General features: G+C 45.4%; 1 protein-coding gene across 1 annotated transcript; it reads right to left on the reverse strand.

Annotated features, from left to right (window-relative positions):
• Nucleotides 1–887: 887 nt before the first annotated feature.
• LOC140411315 (probable G-protein coupled receptor 139) lies at nt 888–6,606 on the reverse strand. Its single transcript, XM_072500436.1, has 2 exons — nt 6,534–6,606; nt 888–1,783 (listed from the first exon to the last, which is right to left on the reverse strand). Exons 1-2 carry the CDS (start codon nt 6,604–6,606, stop codon nt 888–890), a joined length of 969 nt encoding a protein of 322 aa, XP_072356537.1.
• Between the last annotated feature and the right edge of the window lie 5,883 nt (nt 6,607–12,489).

Raw genomic sequence — 12,489 nt, forward strand, 5'->3', positions numbered from 1 at the left:
ATCAGCATCTTCACAATGTTATGACAGCAATTGTTGCGATGACCTGCGTCACCAGAATGACTGCCAACTGATTCCCTCAGCTAATCTTCTGCATAGAACTCCAGACCGGAGCACGCTCCCTGGGCGCCCAGAAGAAACGCTTCAAGTATACCCTGAAAGTATCCCTCAGGGAGTACAAAGTTGATACTAAATCAGGGGAGACCCTTTCCCAGGACCGCAAACACTGGAGCGGAATGCCAGCGATGCCACAGCGGTTGGAGGCACAACGGATATTGACAGTGCAAAACAAGCACAAGGCGCATAAAAACCTTGAAAACTGGGCCACGAACTACCTATCAGTCTCGCTCCCTTGTCTCCATTGCACTATAACTTGTACTCTTGAAGGAGTCATAAGTCACCTTCACACCCACACACCTCAACGCCTGCTTGACACATGAAGTTGGTCTTCTTCAGTAATGATGTACGGACGGCGATGACGCCTCAGATTGGTTGAAGTGAATGTCTCCCACCGGAGGTAGCTTGCTTATCGGCCGAGATGGATGTCAGTGAAATTATTGGGTTTAGTGATTATTGAAGAGCTGGGAGACACAGTGCGAGATTCAAGATTGACTGAGGCCACCTTTCAACGCGAGACAAAGTTCGCTAATTGGCTGAATCTGAAGTCATTCACCGTGTGAGTAAACTGGTAGCTTGAGGTAGCTTTCATTGATAGCTGGACTTCCCATAATGAATACAAATCGAGCCAGGGGAGATTGAGTTTTAGGCCTGCTCCCACAACCCATGACCTATGATTCACTTTGTGATGTGGTGTTTGGGAATTTGTGAATCAATATAGCATTTACAGACTGGAAACAATTGAAGACGTCTCTGGACTGTTCTCGGTTTATTTACTTATTTATTAATTGAGATATTGATGTAACCGGATATTTCAAAGCATTCATGACCTGCTTTCTGAACATTGATTGAGTCACCCCATAAATAAACGTGTTGGTGCAGCAACTTAAATTGACCAGCATTTTTCCAACTTGACTGAAGATATTTAAAGCATCATGGTGTTTCAACATATTTAATTCTGCAATGCTATAATAAAAGAAGTGTATAACGTACATCATCCACAGGAGTATGAAGCTGCCGGATATGGTGATGAGTAGAATCACCGATTTCCTTCTGCTCTCCATCTCTGGGTCACTCTGATTCTCTCCCTTACCCTGACCCCTAAGTCCATTGCGGACTCTACTGGCCACTAAAATGTGCTTCACTGTCAAAGAGTTAAGCAACAGGATTAAAACAAATGGGACAAATGGGGTTAAAGCGGTGTCAAACCAGTCAAATCCTACCCATGTGGGATTAGTAAAATAGCTTGGTTTTGTAGAACACCCCCATGGTACGTTGATGATTACCTCCGCAGGTTCCTGTGTAAAGTAGAGCGGTATATTCTTGAAACAAAGCAGAATGCCGGTTGTTGCTAGAACCACAGTCGCAGTTTTCCCAGTGCAATATTTTCTGCTCAGCTTGAGGCAGCAAATAGCTACAAATCGATCAAAGGAGAAAGTGACGGTGAACCAGACAGAGCAGTCTGTGGCTGCACGGCGGAGGAAAGTGTTAACTCTACACACATGGGTGGTGTCCAAGAAAGACCGTGGGAAATAATAATGTCTTACCCTCCACAGGAAGACCTCAGTGACAATGACCATCAGATCCGCCGTTGCCATGGCCACGAGATAGCGAGTGGTGCAGGTGGAGAGGCCGCACTTTCGCCGGATCAAGATCACAATCGCCAGGACATTAATTGGAACAGAAAGAATACACAGAATAAATGCAATCCAACGATTAAAAGCAATTCTGAGGGGAGACTGCACCATTCATAGTGCATTTTTTTTGTTGTAAGTATCAAACTTAAAGAAAAACACTTATGAAGATGGCGAGTCATATTTTAGCTAGATAATTAAATAAAAAGTGACTTCACAAATTGACTATTGGGCTTATTGACGTTGTGCCTGTGGAATTAATATTGGAAACTAAGGCAATGGTAGGTGAAGTGAACGGATATTTTGCATTTGTCTTCACTCTAGAGGTTATAAGTAACAGCCCAGAAATAGCTGTTTATCAGGAACTGGGAGGGAGGGAGCAATGCAGGAAATTTACAATGACAGGAGAAGTGGTATTGAGTAAATTGTTGGAGCTGCGAATTGACAAACCCAAAGGTCATAACGAACTACATCATAAGGTCTTGAAAGGTATTGAGCAGTCATAAATGAGGCATGTTTCGCTGGAAGGATGGGAACAGGACTGTCCCACAGGACCGATGCTGGCTTCTCAATCATTTTGCAAAATATGTAATTTCTATACTTGTCTTGGACAAAGGTGTGGTGGCAAAATCTTTCGATGACACAAGCACCAGGAGCAGGGGAGGAAAGTAACCTGTGAGGAGGACATAAGGAGGCTACAAAGCAAAGCGGAAATGTGCTCTGTGTCGAGAAGCAGAAGCACAGTTTTGTTGATGCAAAATTCTCTTTGCAGATTATGTAAACAACTGACAATAAATCGATCCAATGAATAGAATCACAATCGCCAATAAACTAAGCTCCCGAAGCAGAAGGTTTGTAAATGGAAATTACTGCTGCTGTATCCTTTCTATCGGATACAGATATGACGGGCTGGACTGTAGCACAAACCACAGGTATGTTGTGTGATGAAGTGCATTCAACAAATATTAACCCATTAGCCATAGCAACCAGTATAGATACAAGGCAGAGATTATACTGCAAATTAATTGGCCAAGTATATTTCTTTGTCCCACACTTCCATGTATCCAACAATCTATGGATTCTTTATTCTACGCAATACTGAACGAATGGAAGGGATTTACAAAGACGTGAATGCCACTTTGTGAATAAATGTATATTCATCTCAATTCTGAAAGTCGCACCTCTCAGCCTTAGACTGCATCACTTTAATCTACTTTCCTAAGCTATGTTGTAGGGAGGGTGAGGGTGAGGGTGTCACGAATCAAAACAAGCTATGGCACTAACTGCCGTCTACATAGGCAGATGCCGCTGCACCTTGTGGGGCAGAGGTGCACAGATATCCCCAAATCAATTTTCTACATCAGGAGGGCCAGCCAGTTCAACATCTTTGTTTAAGAAATTCAATCATTTCATATTCTTCAGGAGGCCCTTGATTTGAAAGATCACACTGGCATCATTCAAAATCAGGATTGTACGAGGACTGAGAAACCAGTTATGTTTCTGAAATCTACAGTCTCCTCGAATATGAATTTGCCAGTGGACTAGCTGGGAACAACTTGGCATTACCCGTTAGCTCAGCCGCCACCACTCCCTACAGTTCTACACACTCCTCGCCGGAAAGAAATCAAGGATCTCGAGTTTGCCTGTGTTGAATTGATAGTTTTTCAGTTTTGGAGGATGTCCTGACAGATGATTGCATACCCGCGGTGCTATGACTGCCTTTGGCAACAGATGACATGAGTCCCAAGTCCAGTCGTAAAATGGAGACGACCTCGGCCCCCAGAACTCATAAATACTCAGATCTGAATACATAGGTAGAGAATACATTATCATATTTGCAAGTTAATTTAATTCTCCATTTGCATGCAAGGACATCCACAATCATAGCTTTCAGCATTACGTTGTCAGTCCTGGAAAACAAATAAACTATGTCGTAAACTGACCCATTTAAAGCCACTGCTCCTCTTTCAAGTAAGGTATAATTTTAAACCCACTGTTGGTTGATGTGGGAAACATTTACTCTGTTGATTTTCCCCATTCTGGATTGTCTATGCATGACATCAGGCTGAGATCTAAGTTATGATCAAATCTGAAGAATATACCGGCGCCCTCCAGACGTGTGATTATATAGATATATCTTTAAATGGGAGGTCATCCTTTTAGAATTTTACCGAAAAATAATGTGCCCAGAAACTCAGTCTGGATGTCGCAGAACTACTCAACTTTAAGTTGTTACATTGGACGCGGGATTGCTTAACAGGGTTCTGGAGAATTCTGCTGCCGTTGTCAGTATGCATGTCGGCCCACTTTATAACGCTACCAAGTTGATCCATCAATGTACATATTCTGGCGGCAGAACCTTTAGTAATTAATGCATTTTTATTCCGAATTCTCTTTGCTCCGATTGCAAAGCTAGACTTCAACTTCCACGTAATCGGCGTCCCCTCTATTCTCCCTCGCCAAATGTAGAACTTTTCTTCTATCTGTGTTGAAGTTCAATTGCCAAATATTTTCCAATATTCAAATTGTTGACTGTCCATCAGTTTTTTTTCAGCCCAGCTCAGTGTTGAGAACATTGTGGCACGGTGGTCGCTACTGCTGCCTCACAGCAGCAGGGGACCCGGGATCAATTGAAACCTTGTGTGGCTGTCTGTGTGGTGTTTCCCTGTTCTCCCCGCGCCTGCATCGGTTCACCTTGGATGCTGCGGTTACCGCCCACAGTCCAAAAATGCGCCATTCTAAATTGTTCCTTAATGATCAGAAAGATCACCGTTCGTAGGTGGGGTTATAGGGTCGTCGGGATCGGGCGGGGGAGTGAGCCTCGATATGGTGTTCTTTCAGAGTCCCGGTGCATGATGGGCAGAATGACCTTCTGCACCGTTGGGCTTCTGTGATTCTACGATACTTGAATCACATTAATCCCAACTACGTTCAATCCATTTGACAAATATACCCCGATACCAAATAATCCCGCTTTATTCATTCCTCTGTGTTGTTCTCCCGCTAACCTGTCACTAAATAGCTGTGCCTGATGCAGCACTTCAATCGGAGACGGACCAGGATCAATATTGTTGACTAACAAACAAATAACAACAACAATCTGGTAATGTTAAATCGAATACATCTTAAAGCAAGAGAGAGGTTGCAGGAATGGAGAACACAGTCGCCGAAAGAACTGATTTAAAAATAGAACCAGCTTTTCCCATTCCACATATTGTCCTGAATTCAGCACAATTCTTCATTGACATACAATTATCGTGTGCTACTCATTCTGGACACTCACACAGTGTAATTCAGCAACGACAGATGCACTCTGTTATATTCATTAAATTGAGCTTTGTACAATGGTGTCTGATTCAACAGCACCTGCTCAAGTACTAATTATCATAGAATTTACAGTGCAGAAGGAGTCTGCACCGGCTCTTGGAAAGAGCACCCAATCCAAGGTCAACACCTCCACCCTATCCCCATAACCCAGTAACCCCACCCAACACTAAGGGCAATTTTGGACACTAAGGGCAATTTATCACGGCCAATCCACCTAACCTGCACATCTTTGGACTGTGGGGGGGGGGGGAGAAACCGGAGCACCCGGAGGAAATCCACGCGCACACGGGGAGGATGTGCAGACTCCGCACCAACAGTGACCCAAGCCAGAATCGAACCTGGGACCCTGGAGCTGTGAAGCAATTGTGCTATCCACCAGGCTACCGTGCTGCCGTGGGTTTACCTGGGCATTTAAACCCGTATGGGGCTGTAAGCAGAGGTTAATCGCAGAACTGCACCATTGTTACCACGCATGAGGAGGCCATCTTTCTCATCAGATCTCCTAACGAGCACCGTGACTCAGCGCCAATTTCCCTCCCTCTTCCCCGTGCCCCTGCGAATTGTGTCTATTCAAATAACCTCTAATGCGCTCTTGAACGCCTCGATTGAACCTGCCTCCACCAACATTCTCGGCAGTGCATTCCAGACCCAAACTACTCACGGCGTGATTGTTTCTCTCACATCACATTAACCTATTTTTCAAATCGCTTTGCCTCTGTGCCTTCTCGTTTTTGAAGCTACAAATTTGGTCACTATTCTGTGGTGTATCACAGTATCGAATGCCCTTTTAAAGTTATTAAGTTAATAATATAAACCGCATGACCCTCTTTGACACATTCTGTTACCAGTCAAAAAGGGCCAGCAAGTGAATCCAGCAGGATTTTTCCATTCCGAAATCCATGCTGGCGTTTCCTGATCAACCCATATTTTTCAACGTGATTACCAATTTGATTTCGAATAATTCTTTGTAGATGGTCGTCTATCACTGATGCTACATTGAATGGTCTGTAATTGTTGCGAATATCCTTCCCACGTATTTTTGATCAAAGGCGTAATATTTTCAATGGTCCATTCTTCTGGCACATTCGTTGAACCTAGAATCCATTGGAAGTTTATGCTTGCAATTTCCAATCTCACCTCCTTCAATGTCCTTGGGAGTCTCTCCTCCTGTTGCAGTCCATTATCAACTTAAAGTATCGTCAGACTATTGAACACTTCCCTCCTTATCAATATTGAACCCTGCTGGTGAAGAATTTCCTTGTCCGTCGCCAAGGCCTGGATAGCCTCCACCCCCTTGGTAGATGAAGCAACATAATGAATGTTTGTATAATTCAAAGTATTTGACTGCAGAAAATGCTACCACGGATCCGGGGTTTGTGTAGCTCTGCCACTCGTCACATTGACTAGCAGAGTGAAATCAAAAACACACAGCTTTACACACACTCAATGTTTATATTCACCTACCGGGTACACCAATGATCGCCAGAGTCAAATAATATATTTCCTTCACACTGTTAAATGTTTCAAGCATTTTCTCTGTGAATAAGTCTGTCCCTCCAAGCAGCACAAAACCTTCTTCTATTGAACTGCAATAAAACCCACGTATATTTGTTCGCTCCGAGGTCACCTCAGGGAATTTGACGAGACAGTTCGTTCCGGGTAGAGTTAGTTCCCTGTTGGTGCAGAATATATTTAGCCCTGCGATTCAATTGGGCAATCGTGATAACATCAATTCGGGGACATACAATTCAAGTTTTTTCCTGCACAATTCCAGAATTGTAACACGCATTGCGTCTGTGTGCATGTGTGTGTGTGTGTGTGCGTCTGTCACTCTCTCTCTCTTTCTCTCACTCTATATCTCTTTCTCTCTTTGTGTGTCGCAATCTTCCTCTTTCGGTGTCACTCTCTCTCTCCCTCTCCCTCGGTGTCTCACTCCTTGTGTGTGTATGTGTCTCTCTCTCTCCCCCTCTCTCCGTCTTTGAATTTATATCCCGTCTCATTCTCTCTCCCTCACTCCATCTTTGACCCGTTCAAACTCCAGCTCACACTCACTCCCTCCAGCATCCGAATCTCTCTCTTCTCCACCACACTCTCCCTTCCTCCCACTGCACGTGCGTCATGCTTTGCCCTCAAACTCTCCAATAGTCAACGCTTTCCATCTATCTGCAGTATCTACACTTTTTTGAACACTCTATCCCCTCGCCACTCTCTACACCCCACACTTTCTACCCCAACGTCTCTCATGCTCTCCTTCTCACGCTCACTCCCAGACACAATCTCACCGCCTCACACAATTTATCTCCCCCCCCCCCCCCCCCCCACCCCTCTCAAGCTCTCTTTCACATATATATTCTCCCTCAGAGAGGTTCTAGTGAGTTGCACATTAGAACTATGGAGTTCCTGGGTCCGAATAGGGAAGCCGAGGCCCGTTCGCCGGCGCATGATGCTGCATGCCTGCTCGCTGCACCAGAGTCACCAGGACACCCGCTGTGCGCTGTGTCCCTGCACTCAGATTCCCAGCCCCGTAATAAAGGTAAAATCGCTAAAGTTCCCCATAGCCCCAATCGTCTGTCCCCTTTGAGGGGTGTGCAATCTCGAAGTGACATCGGTAAGGCTGAGAAGACCTTCATGAATTGCTCAGTTAGAAAGGGAACTGATCACAAGCTGGCCTCGCTCTGCATCGTAAACCATCTGACTGAGGCCATCTGAGCTGAGTCAGGCCTCGCCTAGATAACGAAAAGACACACACATGGACAATAAGAGACACAGAACGAACATCAGTCACAATCAGAGACGTGGCGTTTACACAATTGTGTTCTACGTTGTGCAAAGCTTTTCCTTGTTTCAATGTCTTTCTCTGATGTGTATTGAGAAATGATATGCAGGGGGAGGTCATTCCACGCTGTGAGCCTGCCCCGCCATTCATTATGATCATGGCTAATTATCAATTGTAACACTCTGATCCCACCTCCCCTATATCCCTCGATGCCTTCAGCCCTATGTGCAATATCTAACTCCTTCTTGAAATTGCACACGTCCATGTTGTGGTGCATCTGTTTAGCACGTGGAAAAGTCAGAGACCCTCCCTCGAATATCCCTGTCCCGTGAAGCTGAGCCCCCCGTAATCGGACTTTGTCTGTAACTGTGAGTCAGAGAGGGAAACGGAGAGAGTCAGAGAGGCAGAGCGAGAAAGGAAGTGAAAAAGAGAGGGCAGGAAGGCGGTGGAATTCGAAAATAATCCAGACAGACTAAAGTATCTGAAAAAACGAAACAAATGAAACAGAACCAGAAACAATTCACACTAGATTAATTAGAGAATTTTCACCTGTTTTATTGTGTGGTTTGTTATTATATGAAGCTTAAAGTATCCACAGAATATTATCACATGAATTATGTTGTTTTATTCAGTTTATTATGAGCAACGTTTTCCGTAAAACTATACTTCATCTGCACAATATCTGGAAGAAACGTTCCAAACTTGTCAAATGCCCACCACACAAAGGAAAATAATATTTAAGTTTTGTGCAGAGTTCGTGTTGGTCTCTCAGGTCTTTCAGTACTGTAAAAAAATACAGAAATTACAAAATGGATATGACAAATGATGCAATGGTGTTGAAGTTGTCTGCATAGGTCATATGACATTCTGAGGTACATCAATTGAATTGTGTTGTGTACAAACTGTCCACATACCATGAAGGTCAAAGAGTTCGAGGGGGTACAACACCGCCCACCCCACCCTCAATTCACTTTGGCGGAAAGGTCTTAGGAAGCAACATATTCCCATCGCACGTCTGCTGCCTGAAGCTTTCGTGCATCCCTCAGCACCTAGTGCTGGACCTTGGAACGTGTCAGTCTTCAGCACTCGGTTAAGAGCAATCCTTTTGCGCTGGTTGACCAACAACCTTCGGACCGACCAAAGGTCATCCGACACCGAGTTGACCACCCTCCCGCCACAGCAGCTGTTGTCTCGGTGATGATCACCGTCAGGGAACAGTCCATAGGGCACAGAGTCCTAAGTCAAGAAGCTGTTCGGGATGACCCCGAAAAATAGCAACGTCATCATCGCTCTCCAGACCTTCATTGCACCTTCTGCAAGGTGGAGGGCAAAGGTCTCACCCCCACGAAAAAGACCTCGAGGGAAATGTGTGGATGGGTTGAGTTTACGTCTACTCTGCAGAGATGAGAAGCAAGTGGAGTTTTTTTTTATGTTTAGAGTACTCAACTCATTTTTTTAATTGAGGGGCAATGTAACGTGGCCAATCCACCTAGCCTACACATTTTTGGGTTGTGGGGGCGAAACCCACGCAAACACGGGGAGAATGTGCAAACTCCACACAGACAGTGACCTAGAGCTGGATCGAACCTGGGACCTCGCCGTCGTGAGGCAGCAGGGCTAACCCACTGCGCCACCGTGCTGCCCTGAAGTCAGTGGAGTTGATATGCTGTTTGCTGCAAGCCACCATGTCTCGCTCTCACTCTCATCCTTCCCGCTTTACCCCACGGGCACTTGCACTGATCCACTGCTCTTTGGCACATGCGGAAAGAGGTGGCAGAAAAGGATTGTGGGAGAAGTCCACTCAGCCACATCGACTGTACTGTGGGCTTTCGAAAAGCCCCTCTCGTGACCAGCAGGAGGGAGATTATCCAGCAGAGGTTGTAGGACAGGATTCTGGAAGAAGTGAACTCAGTTATCTCGACTGTATTGTAGGCAGCCGAACAACCCCTCCAGTGACAAACAGATGGATGATCATCCAACAGAGGTGGCGGAGGAGGATTCTGGGAGTCGTTCATGGAGTTCATCAGTAAGTTTGCGGTTGACACAAGGGTTGACCGAGTGGTTAACTGTGAGGCTGAGACTATTGGGTTGCAGGAAGATATAGATGGGATGGTCTAATGAGCAGAAAAGTGGAAGATGGAATTTATTCCTGAAGGGTGTGAGATGTTAGACTTTGGAAGGAGCAATTTGACAAGGAAATAGTCAATCAATGGCACCATACATGGAAGTACTGCGGAACAAAGAGACCTTGGCTTATCTGCAAATAGATGCCTGAAGGCAGAAGGACAGGTTAATAGAGTGGTGAAAAAGGCATGTGGTACACTTGCCTTTATGATTCGTGGCATAGAACACAAAAGCCGGGAAGTTATGTTCGAGGTTTCTGAACATTGGTGAGGCCAAAGCTGGAGTACTGTGTGCAGTTCTGTCCGCCACATTATTGCAAGGATGTGATTGCACTGGAGTGGGTGCGGAGTCATTTCACCAAGCTGTGCATGGGATGGGATGGAAGCTGTGTGTACGTGAAGTTGGAGGCAGCCTGAGTGAGCCTGCCAAAGTGGCCATTGAAAGTTGGGCTTTTGGAGCAGTGTGGTAATTCCGTGCAGAGTGGGAGATTCTGTTTCCCTTTTTATTGTGTTTTCTTTCTTCTTGCTTTGTAACGGTTAATCTGCAGAGAGAAATCAAGTGAGCACCCTGGGCAGGTAAGTGATGTAAAGACCGCGGATATCTACAGCGATAAGTGTGAGTTCAATAAATGTTCTTTAAAATTTAATTTGAGGAGAAATGTCGGTCAGTGGGGATAAGTGCCTCATTTCGGACATGTGGGAGAGCCGTGGTGCTTGCAACATCTAGGCCGACTACATCTTCAGAACGTGTACCCAATTGCAGCCACTCACAGACCGCAGGGGTAGGATGGAGCAGCATCTACAAGAACGTAGGAGCATGAAGGTGGCGGAGGTTTAGGGATGTGCTGAGACCCAAGGTGCAGGCAGATAGATTGGTGACCGCTAGGAGGGGCAGGCCGTCTGTGCAGGAACTGCCATAGTTATAGGGGACTCTATAGTTAGGGGTATAGATAGACGCTTCTGTGGACGTGAAAGAGATTCCAGGATGGTATCTTGCCTCCATGCTGCCAGGCTCCAGGATATCGCTGAACGGGAAGAAAGCATTCTGAAGGGATAGGGTGAACAGCCATAGGTCGTAGTGCACATATGTAGCAATGACATAGGCAGGAATAGCGATACAGTCCTGCAGAAATAGTTCAGGGAGTTAGGCAGTGAGCCTAGAAGCAGGGCCTTTAGGGTTGTAATCTCAGGATTACTTCCCGTGGTACGTTCCATTGAGGCTAGAAATGGGAGGATAATGCAGCTCAATACGTGGCTAATCTGGTGGTGTAGGAGGGACTGTTTCAGATTTCTGGATAATTGGGCACTCCTCTGAAGGAGGTGGAACCTGTATAAGAAGGACGGGTTGCATCTAAACTGAGGGGCACCAATAACCTGGCTGGGAGGTTTGCTCGAGTCACTCGGGAGGATTTAATCTAGTATGGTAGGGGAATGGGAACGAGAGCGTTATCTTATAAGGTGTAATAACGGAAGGGGGAATGGAGAACAAAAATAAGAGAACAACATCACCCTGTCTGCTCAAACGCTGTAGACTAAAGTGGATTTGTTTCAACGCCAGATGTATAGCATGCAAGGCAAAGGAACTTAGATCACCGACTAGTACTTGGAACTATAATGTTGTGTCTATCACAGAAACGTGGTTAAAGGAAGGGCAGGATTGGCATGCTGAACGTTGGAGTATAATTTGCTTCAGGCAGGAAAGATAGAGGAAAATGCAAAAGGGGTGGAGAGTAGCTTTACTGGTTGAGGAAAATATTATAGTCGTTCTGCGGGAGGAGACGTCGGATGGCTCACATAATGAGGAAATCTAGATCGAGCTCAGGAACAGGAAGGGAGCAATCGCAATGTTGGGGTTAATTACAGGCTGCCAATAGGTAGAGAGATTTTGGATAGTTGCAAATGTAACAGGGTTGTTGTGGTCGTGGATTTTAACTTCTCCTATGTTGACTGGGACTGACATCGGGTTGGTGGCTTGTGTGGGGAACGGTTTGTAAGATGTATCCAGGAAGGATTCTTGATGCAATATTTAGATAGTCCGAATCGGGAAGGGTCAGTACTGGACCTGGTGGGTAAATCAACATCGGACATGTGGGGGTCTTTCAAGCGATAGTTGATTAGGATTCAGGAAGATCACGTTCCTTAGAGAACAAAGGACACGCATGCAAAGAGAAGAGAGTCTTGGATAACGAGGGATATTGTTAACCTCGTCAAAAAGGAAAATTAGGCCTTTTTCCGGTCTAGAAGGCTGGCGACAGTCGAAACCCTTGGAGACTATAAAGAATGTAGGAAGGTACGGAACAGGAAAATTAGGAGGGCTAGTAAGGGGTCTCGAAATGCCGTTGGCAAGTAGGATTAAGATGAATCCCAAAGCATTTTATTCATATGTAAAAAGTAAGAGGGTGGCCAGGGAAAGGATCGGACTACTTAAGGACAGTGGGGGGAGGGAGGGGGGAATTTATGTGTTGAGCCAGAGGAACGGGGCGAAGTATTAAATGAGTGTTCACCAAAGAAAAGG

The sequence above is a fragment of the Scyliorhinus torazame genome, chromosome 4 (assembly GCF_047496885.1).
Source record: "Scyliorhinus torazame isolate Kashiwa2021f chromosome 4, sScyTor2.1, whole genome shotgun sequence".
In the NCBI taxonomy this organism is placed as follows: Eukaryota; Metazoa; Chordata; class Chondrichthyes; order Carcharhiniformes; family Scyliorhinidae; genus Scyliorhinus; species Scyliorhinus torazame.